Source organism: Oncorhynchus keta, chromosome 10, assembly GCF_023373465.1.
Source record: "Oncorhynchus keta strain PuntledgeMale-10-30-2019 chromosome 10, Oket_V2, whole genome shotgun sequence".
Classification (NCBI taxonomy): domain Eukaryota; kingdom Metazoa; phylum Chordata; class Actinopteri; order Salmoniformes; family Salmonidae; genus Oncorhynchus; species Oncorhynchus keta.
Genome location: NC_068430.1, coordinates 76,233,445 through 76,251,747, shown reverse-complemented (window position 1 = coordinate 76,251,747; position 18,303 = coordinate 76,233,445). Strand labels below are relative to the sequence as shown.

General features: G+C 46.8%; 2 protein-coding genes and 1 long non-coding RNA gene across 4 annotated transcripts in view; all 3 read right to left on the bottom strand.

Annotated features, from left to right (window-relative positions):
- Positions 1-489: 489 nt before the first annotated feature.
- On the bottom strand, positions 490-1,565 carry LOC127932381 (uncharacterized). 2 transcript variants are annotated; one of them, XR_008145061.1, is made up of 3 exons: positions 1,499-1,565; positions 1,030-1,290; positions 490-960 (listed from the first exon to the last, which is right to left on the bottom strand). It is a non-coding gene; the product is annotated as an uncharacterized LOC127932381 (long non-coding RNA). The 2 variants fall into 2 exon arrangements; XR_008145062.1 differs by lacking the exon at positions 1,499-1,565 and adding an exon at positions 1,453-1,489.
- Positions 1,566-1,796: 231 nt separating this feature from the next.
- fam83fb (family with sequence similarity 83 member Fb) lies at positions 1,797-16,521 on the bottom strand. The gene is given in 6 exon segments (XM_052527973.1): positions 1,797-1,975; positions 2,128-2,858; positions 3,516-3,637; positions 4,001-4,168; positions 15,898-16,007; positions 16,010-16,521. Coding segments are annotated over 6 exon segments (1,539 nt in total). The 5' UTR covers positions 16,368-16,521; the 3' UTR covers positions 1,797-1,925.
- Positions 16,522-16,993: 472 nt separating this feature from the next.
- The window catches only part of grap2b (GRB2 related adaptor protein 2b), a 4,183-nt gene continuing 2,873 nt past the window's right edge, over positions 16,994-18,303 (bottom strand). Inside the window, exons 5-6 of the mRNA XM_052527971.1 lie at positions 17,903-18,205; positions 16,994-17,650 (exon numbers count right to left, since the gene is read on the bottom strand). Of these exons, the coding sequence (XP_052383931.1) occupies positions 17,450-17,650; positions 17,903-18,205 (504 nt within the window). The 3' untranslated portion in view covers positions 16,994-17,449. The remainder of the gene's footprint in view (positions 17,651-17,902; positions 18,206-18,303) is intronic.

The following is an 18,303-nucleotide window of genomic DNA, read 5'->3' as shown; positions in this document are numbered from 1 at the left end:
GAGAGAGAGAGAGAAAGAGAGACAGAGAGACTTAGAACTGTGCAAACACCCAGAGAGGAGGGAGGGATGGGCGGGGAGTGTGTTTGAGAGAGAGAGAGGGGGAGAGAGAGACAGAGAGAGAGAGAGAGGCTTAGAACTGTGCAAACACCCAGAGAGAGGGGGAGAGGGTGAAGGGCAGAGAGAGATCAAGAGGGAGAGAGAAGATGGGGAGGGGATACGATGTATTTGTGAGGAAGTGACAATGCTTGGTCCCATCAGCAACACAGTGCACAACGTGTCCACCTCCCACACACACGTCAGAGCGTCAGAACAAGTGTTACAGCTATTGAATCTATTCTGCTCAATCAGGTCTACAGCCACTAGATGGCAGACCAGAGTCATCACTGTCTACAGTGCCGTCACTGAAGACAAAGGCCACAGAAACCTTAAACCTCATCACACATAACGACCACTGGGAATCAGGCCACAAATGTTACACGACTAGAAAACTCTGAAAAACATGATCGTTTTTAATGTACTGAATAAACACACATTCAAATACCCATTCAGATCCATTTCACAAGCCCCTTATCATTGACATCCGTTGGTCACAGCATGAAACACACACATTAATTAATGACACATTAATTACATACAAGACTTCACAAGGCAACATGCTGTTATTCTTTACATGGTCAGATAAGAATCACAGACTTGGTGCTCAGTGACAGCGCTTCTTCAACCTGGAATCACAGACTTGGTGCTCAGTGACAGCGCTTCTTCAACCTGGAATCCATAGTGATGAAACCGCCACGTCCACGTTACATTATTACGACGACGAAGACGTTACTTCAAACATGGACGCTCTTTTCTCAAAAGAAAAACAACAGCTAATGTGCCTGGGGGCGGGGCCAGTGGCGCTGTTCCACCTATCGGACGGCTCTGTTTGTCCAGAGGGCGGGGCCAGTGGCGCTGTTCCACCTATCGCCGGTCTCTGCTTTAAGGACGGCTCTGTTTGTCCAGAGGGCGGGGCCAGTGACGCTGTTCCACCTATCGCCGGTCTCTGCTTTAAGGACGGCTCTGTTTGTCCAGAGGGCGGGGCCAGTGGCGCTGTTCCACCTATCACCGGTCTTTAAGGACGGCTCTGTTTGTCCAGAGGGCGGGGCCAGTGGCGCTGTTCCACCTATCACCGGTCTTTAAGGACGGTTCTGTTTGTCCAGAGGGCGGGGCCAGTGGCGCTGTTCCACCTATCACCGGTCTTTAAGGACGGTTCTGTTTGTCCAGAGGGCGGGGCCAGTGGCGCTGTTCCACCTATCACCGGTCTTTGGACCAGAGGGCGGGGCCAGTGGCGCTGTTCCACCTATCACCGGTCTTTAAGGACCCTGTTTGTCCAGAGGGCGGGGCCAGGTATCACCGGTCTTTAAGAATCCAGTGGCGCTGTTCCACCTATCAGAAGAGGGCCAGTTGTTCCACCTATCACCGGTCTTTAAGGACGGTTCTGTTTGTCCAGGTTTTCCACCTGTCACCGGTCTTTAAGGATGGTTCTGTTTGTCCAGAGGGCGGGGCCAGTGGCGCTGTTCCACCTAACCGGTCTTTAAGACTCTGTTTGTTATCTCTGTACAGAGCAAGTAGAATCATTATATTATTATATACTTGCTATATTGTATTTACTTTGCCACCATGGCCTTTTTTGCAACCTCATTTGCCTTGTATATAGACTTGTTTATACTGAATTGACTGTAAATGAACTCTGTGTCGTTGTATCTGTCGAACTGATCTTGGCCAGGTCGCAGAAAGAAACTTGTTCTCAAACCTGGTTAAATAAAGATGAAATAAAAGAAATAAATAAATATTAATTATTGCACCAGATCCCAAAGGTATTATGGAATCCCACAGAGAACCAGTTGAGTGGGGTGGTTTGAATCCGGAGTGACTCAGGTTTTGAATCAGGATGGACTACATTTGTTCTTTGTTGATGGTCTGCGGCTCTTCAAGCCTGTAAGAAAGAAAGGAGGGAAGGAGTAAAATAGTACAATGGTTAAATTACTTGAGATAAACAGAGAAATACAGGTATCGACATAACGCTGAGAGAGGGAGAAGGAGAGGATCAAACTGAGCTAAAATAATGAGACAAGAAAAACAACTTACTGTCATTGTCTTGTGTGTTGACAGTCTGTTGAGAGGCACTCTTCAGGCTCATTTTAAACTTCTTACTCTTCATTGGTTGTTTCACCATGACTTCAAGGTTATTCATCTCCTCCATACTATTGGTTCCCAACGATGTGGGGGAGGAGATTGGACTGGTTGCCGGGCTATCACCCCCGGTGTCCACGCTCTGATTGGCTGTCGATTTCCCCTTGAAGAGTTTCTTAAAAGAAGAGCGGGATTTCTTCTCCAAAATGCTGTTGGTTTTTTTCGGCCCCACCTTCCCTCCGTCGGGTGGTAGCGGGGTGAGTTGATCCAACCACTCGCTGTTCACCTGCATTAGTCCCTCAGGACCCGCAGTTATAGCTGTATTTTCTATGCCTGGTAGATCCTGCAAGGACCCCATCAGTCCAGGAACACTATTCCCGTACACCAAAGAGTATTTGGGGTTGTGGTATTTATGTGCAGGCACCTGGAGATCACCTCCACGCGAGTTGCCTAGACTGACCTGGAATCTGGATGTGGCGGCTCGTAACTGGGGTTTTACGGGCTCCACTTTGAGCCGTGCGGCGGCGGCCATTTTGGGAGGTGGGCTGAGGTTGAACTCCTTGTAGAGGTCCAGTTTTTCGGACACGGCGTAGAGCTCGCAGAAGTCGCGGTCGAAGAAGTCGATCACCTGGCCAGTCATGACCGTGATCATGTTGCGGTCCATCCGAGACGAACTCCATGAGAAGCTAGAGGAGAAGAAGATCACAAGAACGATGTTTAGGTCTTCAATAAAGACACAGTGAAACACACACAGCAAGAGAAGCTAGGAGAGAAAGAGCAGATATGTGTTATGTCTTGGAAATAAACACACACACACACACACACACACACACACACACACACACACACACACACACACACACACACACACACACACACACACACACACACACACACACACACACACACACACACACACACACACACACACACACACACACACACGACAGAGAGAGAGAGACAGAGAAAGAGAGAGAGAAAGAGAGAAGGAAAGAGAGTGAGAGAGAGGGAAGAGGAGAGAGAGAGAAAAATAGAGGAGAGAGAGAGAAAGAGAAATAGAGAGATAGAGAGAAAGAGAGAGAGAGAAAGAGAGAGAGAGAGAGAGAGAGAGAGAGAGCGAGAGAGAAAGAGAGACAGAGTGAGAGAGAGAGAGAGAGAGAGAGAGAGAGAGAGAGAGAGAGAGAGAGAGAGAGAGAGAGAGAGAGACAGAGAGAGAGAGAGAGAGAGAGAGAGAGAAAGAGAGAGAAAGATAAAGAGAGATATATAGAGAAGAGAGAGAGATAAAGAGAGAGAGAGAAGAGAGAGAAAGAGAGGGAGAGAAGCATACAGCTACTTTCTCTCACCTGTAGGAGCCGAACATGACTTTGTCCCCATCCACCAGCATGTATTTACTACACAAAGAGCCAAGGAGTCTACCGAAGGACAGACCCAACCCTGTCCCCTGAACTGTACGAGTCCTGATGTTCTGAAAGATACAACACACAGTTACATAAAGGGTTATGGTAACCTGACACAGTCATAAACAAAACGCACGCAGACCAGCACGATTCTCCAGACACACAGAAAGACAGCAACTCATGGGTGTTAAACCTCCCGTGTCCAAACTACCATTAACACACAAGTCTTTTCAATTTAAAATGCCAAAAATCACTTGACCTTTCATTTATTTAGCAGACGCTCTTATCCAAAGAGACTCACAGTTTTTCCTCACTGGTCCCCCAGGCATGTCACATGATCACACATGACACAGGGCCCTTGTACAACACATAAGTGAGTAGCCTAAGGCCTTCAATGCTCCTCTGCTTCAGGATGAGGGACCGTCTCTTACCCGCAGGTGCTGAGCTCCGACCTGCAGCCTGCAGCACATATCCAGGAAGTGTGGGACCCCGCTGACATCCAACAGGATGTAGACGGCCACGGAGCGCCGCGACGCTGCGTCCAGCAGGTCCTGCAGGATCTGGATGTCTGTCAGCAGGTCCATGACTATAGCTAACACCTGAAAGATACAAAGACAATCAAACTTTATTTAAAAATGGAATACAGTCAAACTTGATTTAAACACACATAGAGGCCGGGGTAATCAAATACAATCAAACTTTATTTAAACACACATAGAGGCAGGGGTAATCAAATACAATCAAACTTTATTTAAACACCTGGAGGGAGAAACATAGCAAATACATTCAAATCAAACTATATTTAATGGTCAACAACTAAATGAAAAAAACATACAATATACACAATGTATATGAAATATAGGTAGAACAATACATGGAAATAAAAAGTGATTAAGATCAATAGTTGTGAATCATATCACTTGAAAGTCAATAAAACAATGAAAAACTTCCCTGACAAAAGACCATACAACAATGACTGACTGTCAGGCTGAAAGCACAAGCTGGGCCTACAGAAAACACGTAGGCTTATACACTAAACCTGGGGTGTTATAAAGGCTTATAAACAGTGACATCTTATAAACAGTGCCATTCTTCAAACTTTTATGCCAATTCCTGCAATTCTGCACATTTGACAACGGAGCTGAGAGACAATGTTTCTGTTTTAAATCTCGTTTCCTGCAGTTCTAGGCATTGTGCCATGGCTGAGGCTGTGCTCTTTTTCTCAAACATCATAACAAAATGAATGCTACTAAATTCATTGTTTTGGGACCTTTCAACTTTCTCCCTGAGCTTTAATGTTGGTGATTGTTAGTTCTCAGAGATGATACTATGACCAAATATATATGTCCATTATCTTTACCACATACTGTATATCTGGTTTTAGTGCTTTAAATTTACACTGAAAGTCTTTTTTCATCCCTAAAATTATATTTTTTTTTCATCCCCTATCTATTTGTATCTATTTTTCATCCCCTATCTATTTGTATCTATTTTTCATCCCCTATCTATTTGTATCTATTTTTCATCCCCTATCTATTTGTATCTATTTTTCATCCCCTATCTATTTGTATCTATTTTTCATCCCCTATCTATTTGTATCTATTTTTCATCCCCTATCTATTTGTATCTATTTTTCATCCCCTATCTATTTGTATATATTTTTCATCCCCTATCTATTTGTATATATTTTTGACGTTGTTTGGGCCTGAAAAAAAGCTTAGGCGGCCGCCTACGTATTTCAATGGTAGAAAAATCACTGACCCAACACGTCTCCGAGTTGCCCCAACACGTCTCCTAGTTGACCCAACACTGACCCAACACGTCTCCTAGTTGACCCAACACGTCTCCGAGTTGCCCCAACACTGACCCAACACGTCTCCTAGTTGACCCAACACTGACCCAACACGTCTCCTAGTTGACCCAACACTGACCCAACACGTCTCCGAGTTGCCCCAACACGTCTCCGAGTTGCCCCAACACTGACCCAACACGTCTCCGAGTTGCCCCAACACGTCTCCTAGTTGCCCCAACACGTCTCCTAGTTGACCCAACACTGACCCAACACGTCTCCTAGTTGACCCAACACTGACCCAACACGTCTCCGAGTTGCCCCAACACGTCTCCGAGTTGCCCCAACACTGACCCAACACGTCTCCGAGTTGCCCCAACACGTCTCCTAGTTGCCCCAACACTGACCCAACACGTCTCCTAGTTGCCCCAACACGTCTCCTAGTTGCCCCAACACTGACCCAACACGTCTCCGAGTTGCCCCAACACTGACCCAACACGTCTCCGAGTTGCCCCAACACGTCTCCTAGTTGCCCCAACACGTCTCCTAGTTGACCCAACACTGACCCAACACGTCTCCTAGTTGACCCAACACGTCTCCTAGTTGCCCCAACACGTCTCCTAGTTGACCCAACACTGACCCAACACGTCTCCTAGTTGACCCAACACTGACCCAACACGTCTCCTAGTTGCCCCAACACGTCTCCTAGTTGCCCCAACACTGACCCAACACGTCTCCTAGTTGCCCCAACACGTCTCCTAGTTGCCCCAACACGTCTCCTAGTTGACCCAACACGTCTCCTAGTTGCCCCAACACGTCTCCTAGTTGACCCAACACTGACCCAACACATCTCCTAGTTGCCCCAACACGTCTCCTAGTTGACCCAACACGTCTCCTAGTTGACCCAACACTGACCCAACACTGACCCAACACGTCTCCTAGTTGACCCAACACTGACCCAACACGTCTCCTAGTTGACCCAACACTGACCCAACACGTCTCCTAGTTGATCCAACACTGACCCAACACGTCTCCTAGTTGCCCCAACACTGACCCAACACGTCTCCTAGTTGCCCCAACACGTCTCCTAGTTGACCCAACACTGACCCAACACGTCTCCTAGTTGCCCCAACACTGACCCAACACGTCTCCTAGTTGCCCCAACACGTCTCCTAGTTGCCCCAACACGTCTCCTAGTTGACCCAACACGTCTCCTAGTTGACCCAACACTGACCCAACACGTCTCCTAGTTGCCCCAACACTGACCCAACACGTCTCCTAGTTGACCCAACACTGACTCAACACGTCTCCTAGTTGACCCAACACTGACCCAACACGTCTCCTAGTTGCCCCAACACGTCTCCTAGTTGACCCTAACACACGTCTCCTAGTTGCCCCAACACGTCTCCTAGTTGACCCAACACGTGACCCAACACATCCTAGTTGCCCCAACACGTCTCCTAGTTGCCCCAACAACACGTCTCCTAGTTGACCCAACACTGACCCAACACGTCTCCTAGTTGACCCAACACGTCTCCTAGTTGCCCCAACACTGACCCAACACGTCTCCTAGTTGCCCCAACACGTCTCCTAGTTGCCCCAACACATCTCCTAGTTGCCCCAACACGTCTCCTAGTTGCCCCAACACGTCTCCTAGTTACCCTAGTTGCCCCAACACGTCTCCTAGTTGCCCCAACACGTCTCCTAGTTGACCCAACACTGACCCAACACGTCTCCTAGTTGCCCTAGTTGCCCCAACACGTCTCCTAGTTGCCCCAACACGTCTCCTAGTTGACCCAACACTGACCCAACACGTCTCCTAGTTGCCCTAATTGCCCCAAAACATCTCCTAGTTGCCCCAACACGTCTCCTAGTTTCCCCGAAGCTGCCAGGCTGGCAGAGACAAAGCAGAGACAGAGACAGGTATGTGGGGAGGGGTGTAACACAACAAAACACCTGAGGAAGGAACTAGAAAGTGGAATCTCAGCTATTATCTTTCCTCAGAACTGGTTTTGTCCTGCTTAGCTTTTACTTTCTGTTTGATATGGGGAATTATTGAAAAAGTATGAATTTCCATGGACCTAGAACTCTCTGGAGCAGGTTGAGACCGATACACTGACTCGAATGTGTCCACAACATAACACTGACTTTTCAGTCTGCATCACAACAAGGAGTGGATGTTTATATAGTTCCTGAGATATAGGTGTCCACAACATAACACTGCCTTTTCAGTCTGCATCACAACAAGGAGTGGATGTTTATATAGTTCCTGAGATATAGGTGTCCACAACACAACACTGCCTTTTCAGTCTGCATCACAACAAGGAGTGGATGTTTATATAGTTCCTGAGATATAGGTGTCCACAACATAACACTGCCTTTTCAGTCTGCATCACAACAAGGAGTGGATGTTTATATAGTTCCTGAGATATAGGTGTCCACAACATAACACTGCCTTTTCAGTCTGCATCACAACAAGGAGTGGATGTTTATATAGTTCCTGAGATATAGGTGTCCACAACATAACACTGCCTTTTCAGTCTGCATCACAACAAGGAGTGGATGTTTATATAGTTCCTGAGATATAGGTGTCCACAACATAACACTGCCTTTTCAGTCTGCATCACAACAAGGAGTGGATGTTTATATAGTTCCTGAGATATAGGTGTCCACAACACAACACTGCCTTTTCAGTCTGCATCACAACAAGGAGTGGATGTTTATATAGTTCCTGAGATATAGGTGTCCACAACATAACACTGCCTTTTCAGTCTGCATCACAACAAGGAGTGGATGTTTATATAGTTCCTGAGATATAGGTGTCCACAACATAACACTGCCTTTTCAGTCTGCATCACAACAAGGAGTGGATGTTTATATAGTTCCTGAGATATAGGTGTCCACAACATAACACTGCCTTTTCAGTCTGCATCACAACAAGGAGTGGATGTTTATATAGTTCCTGAGATATAGGTGTCCACAACATAACACTGCCTTTTCAGTCTGCATCACAACAAGGAGTGGATGTTTATATAGTTCCTGAGATATAGGTGTCCACAACATAACACTGCCTTTTCAGTCTGCATCACAACAAGGAGTGGATGTTTATATAGTTCCTGAGATATAGGTGTCCACAACATAACACTGCCTTTTCAGTCTGCATCACAACAAGGAGTGGATGTTTATATAGTTCCTGAGATATAGGTGTCCACAACATAACACTGCCTTTTCAGTCTGCATCACAACAAGGAGTGGATGTTTATATAGTTCCTGAGATATAGGTGTCCACAACATAACACTGCCTTTTCAGTCTGCATCACAACAAGGAGTGGATGTTTATATAGTTCCTGAGATATAGGTGTCCACAACATAACACTGCCTTTTCAGTCTGCATCACAACAAGGAGTGGATGTTTATATAGTTCCTGAGATATAGGTGTCCACAACATAACACTGCCTTTTCAGTCTGCATCACAACAAGGAGTGGATGTTTATATAGTTCCTGAGATATAGGAATTCCTTGTACACAAAACGATATGGGCATAATAAACTCTACTGGGAGTAAGATAAGAAAGACACATTCACTTCCAGTGACAGAATGTGAAACTAAAGCCTTGTTCACACTGCAGGCCTTAATTCTGACTGTCCAAACAGCCAGTTACAAGTGACAAAATCGGATTTGTGTGTGTTCAGACAGCAGTCATTTGCTGAAATAGCTTGAAATATCCGATTAACACAGGTTTTGGCTGTGTCAGGGATTGGTGGTGGTAACAGATTCCTGTTAATCAGGAGATATGCAAAAGACCAACAATAATGCCATGGAGTCACTTCCTGTTGCTCTGAAATGGCTCCAAATCAGCATGTTTAACACAAGCTTTTTTATCTGAGACCACCTCAAAATGGAACAAGGCTCAACCAGCATGTTTACACAAGTCCTTTTTCTGAAAGGACCTCAAGGTGGTCAATGGGAACCAAGGCTCTGAACCAGCATGTGGTCTGACAAGCTTTATTCTGAGACCACCTACCAATGGTCTGAACAAGGCTCCCAGCATGTCTGACCTACAAGGTGGTTCTGAAAGGGCCTCAGGTGGGAACAAGGCCTCAACCAAATGTCTACACAAGCTTTATGAAAGGAGACCACCTCAAGGTGATGTTGAACAGGGCCTACCAGGTGTCTACACAAGCTACCATGGTCTGAAGACCCTACAAGGTGGTTTGAAAGGGCCTACCAAGGTGGTCTGAAAGGGCCTACCAAGCATGAAAGGGCCTACCAAGGTGGTTCTGAAGGGCCACCAAGGTGGTCAATGGGAACAAGGCTCCTACCAGGTGGTCTGAACAGGGCCTTATGGTCTGAAGACCACCTCAGCAATTTGAACAAGGCTCTACCAGCATGGTCTAACAGGGCCTTATTCTGAAACCACCTAGCAATGTCTGAACAAGGCCAACCAGCATGGTCTACACAAGGTGATTTGAAGACCCTCAGCAATGTGGTCTCAAAGCATGTCTACACAAGGTGGTCTGAAGACCACCTCAGCAATGGTTTGAACAAGGCTCAACCAGCATGTCTGAAAGGGCCTTGATTCTGAAAGACCACCTCAGCAAGGTGATTTTACAAGGCCAACCAGCATGTCTACACAAGGGCCTTCATTCTGAAACCACCTCAGCAAGGTGTCTGAAAGGGCCTACCAGATGGTTTGAAAGGGCCTACCGAGGTGGTATTCTGGAGACCACCGAGGTGGTTTGAAAGGGCTCAACCAGCATGGTTTGAACAAGCCTTATGGTTTGAGACCCCCAAGGTGGTTTGAAAGGGCCTACCGGCTTTGAAAGGGCCTACCAGGTTTATTTGAAGACCCTCAGCAATGGTCTGAAAAGGCCTACCAAGCTTTATCTGAGACCACCTCCGAGCAATGGTCTGAACAAGGCTCAACCAGCATGGTCTACACAAGCTTTATTCTGGAGACCACCTCAGCAATGGTCTGAACAAGGCTCAACCAGCATGGTCTGACAAGCTTTATTCTGAAGACCACCTCAGCAATGTGATTTGAACAAGGCTCAACCAGCATGTCTACACAAGCTTTATTCTGGAGACCACCTCAGCAATGTGAACAAGGCTCAACCAGCATGTCTACACAAGCTTTATTCTGGAGACCACCTCAGCAATGTGAACAAGGCTCAACCAGCATGCCTACACAAGCTTTATTCTGGAGACCACCTCAGCAATGGGAACAAGGCTCAACCAGCATGTCTACACAAGCTTTATTCTGGAGACCACCTCAGCAATGTGAACAAGGCTCAACCAGCATGTCTACACAAGCTTTATTCTGGAGACCACCTCAGCAATGGGAACAAGGCTCAACCAGCATGTCTACACAAGCTTTATTCTGGAGACCACCTCAGCAATGGGAACAAGGCTCAACCAGCATGTCTACACAAGCTTTATTCTGGAGACCACCTCAGCAATGGGAACAAGGCTCAACCAGCATGTCTACACAAGCTTTATTCTGGAGACCACCTCAGCAATGGGAACAAGGCTCAACCAGCATGTCTACACAAGCTTTATTCTGGAGACGGCCTCAGCAATGGGAAAGGGTGGAGGAGGAAAAGGTTTCTTCATTCACATGAATGTTCTCATTCAGACAAGGAAAAGGCTGTATGCTGACAACATTCTCCAGAGGAAACATGCTGAGTGAAGTGTTCTGTGTTGTAACAACGGGGCCTGTGTTGTTTTCACAAAGCCTCGTACAGTAGGAGTGTTGACCAGCTTGGCCTTTTAGATCATAATGGACCGGGGAGACCTGATCCTAGATCAGCACTCCTACTCTAACACATACACTTTATGAGTAGGGGCAAAGAGAAACAACAAGTAACAGTATGAAATAATTCAAGTTAAAACCTACAACACCACAATGTCTTCCATCTAACAGTAGCCGCAACAAAATGCACTCATTGTTAATGCCAATCATGTAAATGTTGTGATGTGGATCACACAGTAATCTATTGTACTGTATGTAGATGAACACAACCACAGTATGCTAAGATAAACACATCACACCTGATTATGTAGGTCCCTGTATCACTACTGAGTGTGTGTGTGTGTGTGTGTGTGTGTGTGTGTGTGTGTGTGTGTGTGTGTGTGTGTGTGTGTGTGTGTAACTATACATGAGGGGACCAGAAGTATCCACAAGAATAATAAACAAACAAAAATGTGACCAACTGGGGACATTTAGTTGTTTCTAGGGTTAAGGTTAGAAATAGTGTTAGGGTTTGAATTACGTTAAGGGTTAGAGTTAGGAGCTAGGGTTAGGTTAGGGTCAGGTTTTTGGTTAGGGTAAGAGTACGGGTTAGGGTTAGGGTTAGAATTACGTTAAGGGTTAGAGTTAGGAGCTAGGGTTAGGTTAGGGTCAGGTTTTCGGTTAGGGTAAGAGTACGGGTTAGGGTTAGGGTTAGAATTACGTTAAGGGTTAGAGTTAGGAGCTAGGGTTAGGTTAGTGTCAGGTTTCCCCACAAGGTTAGGGTAAGAGTACGGTTAGGTTTAGGGTTAGGGTTAGGTTTAGGGTTAGGTTTAGGGGTTAGGGAAAATAGGATTTTGAATGGGACTGAATTGTGTGTCCCCACAAGGTTGGCTGTACAAGACTGTGTGTGTCTGTGGAAAAGGAGGGCCGAACAGGCCTCCATTAACATCGACAGGGCTGTAGTGGAGCGGGTCGAGAGTTTCAACTTCCTTGGTGTCCACATCACCAACGAACGATCATGGTCCAAACATACCAAGACAGTGGTGAAGAGGGCACAACAACACCTCCCCCAGGATTTGGCATGGGTGCCCAGATCCTCAAAAAGTTCTACAGCTGCATCATCGAGAGCATCCTGGCCGGTTGCATCCCTACCTGGTACGGCAACTGCTCGGCATCTGACCGTAAGGCACTACAGACGGTATTGAGTACGGACAAGTACATCACTGGGGCAAAGCTTCCTGACATCCAGCACCTCCATACAAGGCGGTGTCAGAGGAAAGCCCCAAAAATTGTCAAAGGCTCCAATCACCCAAATCATAGACTGTGTTCTCTGCTACCACACGGTAAGCGGTACCGGAGCGCCATGTCTAGGTCCAAAAGGCTCCTTAACAGCTTCTACCCCCAAATCATAGACTGTGTTCTCTGCTACCCCACGGTAAGCGGTACCGGAGCGCCAAGTCTAGGACCAAAAGGCTCCTTAACAGCTTCTACCCCCAAATCATAGACTGTTTCTCTGCTACCCCACGGTAAGCGGTACCGGAGCGCCATGTCTAGGACCAAAAGGCTCCTTAACAGCTTCTACCCCAAAGTCATAGACTGTGTCTCTCTGCTACCACACGGTAAGCGGTACCGGAGCGCCATGTCTAGGTCCAAAAGGCTCCTTAACAGCTTCTACCCCCAAATCATAGACTGTTCTCTCTGCTACCACACGGTAAGCGGTACCGGAGCGCCAAGTCTAGGACCAAAAGGCTCCTTAACAGCTTCTACCCCCAAATCATAGACTGTTCTCTCTGCTACCCCACGGTAAGCGGTACCGGAGCGCCATGTCTAGGACCAAAAGGCTCCTTAACAGCTTCTACCCCCAAATCATAGACTGTTCTCTCTGCTACCCCACGGTAAGCGGTACCGGAGCGCCATGTCTAGGTCCAAAAGGCTCCTTAACAGCTTCTACCCCCAAATCATAGACTGTTCTCTCTGCTACCCCACGGTAAGCGGTACCGGAGCGCCATGTCTAGGTCCAAAAGGCTCCTTAACAGCTTCTACCCCCAAATCATAGACTGTGTTCTCTGCTACCCCACGGTAAGCGGTACCGGAGCGCCATGTCTAGGTCCAAAAGGCTCCTTAACAGCTTCTACCCCCAAATCATAGACTGTGTTCTCTGCTACCCCACGGTAAGCGGTACCGGAGCGCCATGTCTAGGTCCAAAAGGCTCCTTAACAGCTTCTACCCCCAAATCATAGACTGTTCTCTCTGCTACCCCACGGTAAGCGGTACCGGAGCGCCATGTCTAGGTCCAAAAGGCTCCTTAACAGCTTCTACCCCAAATCATAGACTGTTCTCTCTGCTACCCCACGGTAAGCGGTACCGGAGCGCCAAGTCTAGGTCCAAAAGGCTCCTTAACAGCTTCTACCCCCAACCATAAGACTGATGAACAATGAATAAAATGGCCACCAGACTATTTACATTAACCCCTTGTTATTGTTATGTCATTTTCTTGTGTTCTTTATTTTAGAAATTGTTTTACTTTTTTATTTTCTTAACTCTTTCTATAACTGCATTGTTGGTTAAGGGCTTGTCAGTAAGCGTTCCACAGTAAGGTCTACACCTGCTGTATTCGGCACATGTGACACAAACTATTTGATTTGATGTGTGGGTGGTGTGTACTTGCAACCACATTCTCTCCATTTCTCCTAACATTAAACAAACTGCTTCAAAGCTTCCGGCTGCGGTGTTCCATGAAATCCTGTTTGGCAACACACACATACCTGAGAAATGACTTTCATATGTTCTCATTCACTCACTTGACAGGTCGGTGAACTAGAAGTAAGGTGAAGTTGCCACTACTTGGGTCAGTTTGACATTTCTCCCACTAATGGTTAAGGTTAGGATCGGGGGAGGGGAAGCTGATCCTAGATCTGTACCTAGAGGAAACTTCAGCCCAGAGCGGTAAACTACCCAGGGGGAATCCCCTGTAGGTATAAATAGACATGTACATGACATTGTGGAGGCTACCTGCCGCCCTGTGACCTCACATTAACACACTGTCATATATGTAACATACGGTATATGACATCGGCCCAGGTTTAACATGGCATCATACTTCTGTAACAATATACTGTATTGACACAATCCTTTTTCACCGGTTTTATTTGACCTTGATTTAACTAGGCAAGTCAGTTAATAAGAACACATTCTGATTTAGAATGACGGACAAAACCAAACCGGACCAGGACATCGATGTGATTGTGTGTTGTTCTAAGACCCAGTTGTACAAAGGGAGGAAATGTGTCATGGTTTGACTGCCTGACTAACTGACTGCCTGACTAACTGACTAACTGACTGCCTGACTGACTGCCTGACTTGCTGATTGGGTGGCTCTGACTGGATGACTCACTGGCTGACTGGTTGACTGACTGACTTGCTGATTGGGTGGCTCTGACTGGATGACTCACTGGCTGACTGGTTGACTGACTGACTTGCTGATTGGGTGGCTCTGACTGGATGACTCACTGGCTGACTGGTTGACTGACTGACTTGCTGATTGGGTGGCTCTGACTGGATGACTCACTGGCTGACTGCCTGACTGACTGACTTGCTGATTGGGTGGCTCTGACTGGATGACTCACTGGCTGACTGGTTGACTGACTGACTTGCTGATTGGGTGGCTCTGACTGGATGACTCACTGGCTGACTGGTTGACTGACTGGGTAAAGATGGGTGGGTCCAAACTGACTGACTTGCTGATTGTCTCTGACTGTGACTCACTGACTGGTTGAAACAAAATGACTGAACCAGATAAACAAAGCAGCTCTGAGTCCAGTTCATCCTGTTATGTGCTGCCAACATGCTGAGGGATTTGTTCATTCATCACAATGGAATAGATCCCCCTTTATCTCTCTGTGTGCTGTTTTAATGGGAGGTTGTACGCATCCACAAAGGGGGGAAAGTACAGACCGTGTGTGTGTGTGTGTGTGTGTTCTCTGAATAGCCTAACTTTAATTGACATGACAGAATGTTTCCTGTGTAATAGGGAAATCCGCTGTTCGTTCAATGAGGGCATTCAACAATGATATACGTCATCAGACAGGATTCATGGCCCGTGGAGGATCCCCCAAGTTTACGTGGATGATCCCCCAAGTTTACGTAAAAGATTGTAACAACACCAGGAAATCAGCGCCAAGTGATTTACATTTAAGAAATATGTTCCCAAGAATTCCCACGCATAACAGAGAGACACGTGATCGTATATAAACGTAAGCAAGGTTTGAAATTATTACGTTTTAGTCAAAAATTATATATGTTTGGGCTTCTTGCGGTCAATTTGCAGTCTACAACTTATGTGTAATTATGTTCAGGCCTCTCGACAATCCTCTCAACAAAAATATCGTCCCGCGGTTGAATCTAGTTGATGATCACTCCTCTACAAGTTTAAACACTCACTTCCATATGCCCCTGCTGATGCACGGACGCACACAAACACACACACTTTATTTCTCACTCCGCTGAGACACGCCTCTAATAATCAGTCCTTTATTCGGGAAATCCATCCATTCTCTCTATTGAATCACCGCCTCTCCGCTAAACTCCCCAGACGCATTTGAAGTTCTCTGATCAATTACTATATAGATTACTTTCCCATTAAAAAAATGGCTTCATGAGTTAGATGCTTAGCTCACATTTGAGATACATAGGCCGGGGCTATCACTATCCCAATAATAAACCATTACAACACAGTCATTAGTCCTGGGTTATTCAGTTCATCACTATGTCGTTACACCATTATTGAACAGTATATACCCACAGTTCACCTTGGTAGCTTCTTGGATCAGCCTACGAATGACCTCCTTGATGTGCGGTCCGTTCTCTTTTGGCGGGTGCGTGTGAACCGCCACGCGTGTGACCCCCTTGAACAAACCCCGTTGGGCCAACCGAGATCCAACGGCGGCACCTCTGTATCCGACATCTGCGGCCAGTACGTCGAATGGTGCCCCGAGTTCGCTTTGGAACCGTCGGGTTTCGCCTTTAATGCTCCGCACTTCTCTTCATCTTCAGTGTCATATTCTTTGAAAGTGTTCCTTATCGTTTTAATATCACGGGCCGAGAGAAAGTCTTTCACTTTGTCCTCTTTCAGTCGCATTTTGAAAGCGCCGTCACCGTTTTTGAGCAGTTGTTCAACCGCCGCGCGTTGTTCTTCGCTGTAGTAAAACTCCGGTTTGGACTCCGGGACGTTCTCTTTGATGTGGCCGTCCTCCATGCATGTTAGCTGGGACTCGGCCATGGCTGGTCACCGCTAGACTGAAGCCTATGGGTAAAGTCGCACAACCGCTGATTTTAAAAGGATCCGGAAGATACACGGTTACTTACCTACCAACCTAGGCTACCTGTGTGACGTTTGACTTTGACAGCTAACCTCAAATGCTGCGTTCAGAAATCTGGGAACTTGGAACTCGGGAAGTCTCCGACTGCAGTGCGTTCAATACAACTGGGAACTCGTTGAAAAAAACGAGCTCCGTCTGCGTCATCCAAATCTGAATTCCAAGTCAGAAACTCGGGCATCCTCGAGCTACTTGAATTCCGAGTTGGATGATGATTCAAAAGCGCATTATTTACCCAGTTCCCAGTTATCGTGAACGCGGCATTACCTGCCAGAGGGGCGGAACGATAAATACCTTATTATATGACGGAAATCACCCTATGGAAGCGCCCAACGCGTATGTGGCTATCATGCACGTGACTGTCAGACTGTGATTATTGTTGGACTTCGAACAACCCAGATATTTGTGGCTCTTCCTGGAATTGGTGTGATTCCACAGTTAGTTGATCCAAGACTATTGCTCTCACACAAGTCAAACTCTAAATGAATGGTAGCTATGTTGCAACATTGATTAACATTTATACAGGGGCTTACAGAAAATACATTTATTTGATAATCATACAGTAATAATTGTGTTCAGAAGTTGTAAATAGTTGTGTTATCCTGACATAAGCCTACGGTATGGTAAAATACATTGATAATAAACCAGAAAGAAAGTTACAATACATATATTTAATGCTAAAGCTAATCATTATGTTATCTCTCTCTCTCTCTCTCTCTCTCTCTCTCTCTCTCTCTCTCTCTCTCTCTCTCTCTCTCTCTCTCTCTCTATAGTTGTTATTGTTAGGGAGGCAGGAAGCCTAGAGGTTAAGACTGTTGGGTCAGTAACCCGAAAGGTCATTGATTTGAATCCCTGAGTGAAAAATCTGTCAATATTCCTTTGAACAAGGCACTTAACCCTAATTGCTCCTTTAAGTTGCTCTGGATAAGAACGTCTGCTATAATGAATGAAGATACTTATTTGGCTCTAAATGCCATGTTCTCTCTCATACAGGGTTGGTGTAGTTGGAAGGGAACACTCCCGCTTGTCCCCTCAGTCTTCCTTTCCACCATGACATGTCGGAACACTCCAGCACCTCGATGATGTCACCGGCCTTAAAGCTCAGCTCGTCCTTCTCCTCGGCGTTGAAGTCATACTGAGCTCTCACCTGCATCAGACCACCGCCCCCCGTGGTCACGGCCGCACGCTGGAACACAGGCACACACACAGGGGTTGATTAGACACGCAGCTTCATTCTATACATACACACACATGCATGGAGGCACACACACATACACACACACACACACACACACACACACACACACACACACACACACACACACACACACACACACACACACACACACACACACACACACACACACACACACACACACACACACACACACACACACACACACACACAGGAGGGATTTGGTTGTAGAGAGTATACTACCTGTGGTGGGGGTATAGGGTCTGGTGTGCGGGGCAGGGGTTGTTGAGGCTGGGGTACGCGGGGCAGGAGATGGTGAGGCTGGGGTATGCTGGGCAGGGGCTGGTGAGGCTGGGGTATGCTGGGCAGGGGCTGGTGAGGCTGGGGTATGCTGGGCAGGTGAGGCTGGGGTATGCTGGGCAGGGGCAGGTGAGGCTGGGGTATGCTGGGCAGGGGCAGGTGAGGCTGGGGTGCGCGGGGCAGGGACTGGTGAGGCTGGGGCTGAGAGGATGGGGCTGATGTCCTGGTCTGGCCAAATCCCTTCTCCTTGGAAGAAAAGTGAAATTAGAGACAGAGAGAGCACTGTCATAACTTTTCTTTTAGATTCGATAAACCGATAATGAACAGTTTTAGCTATTTATCAA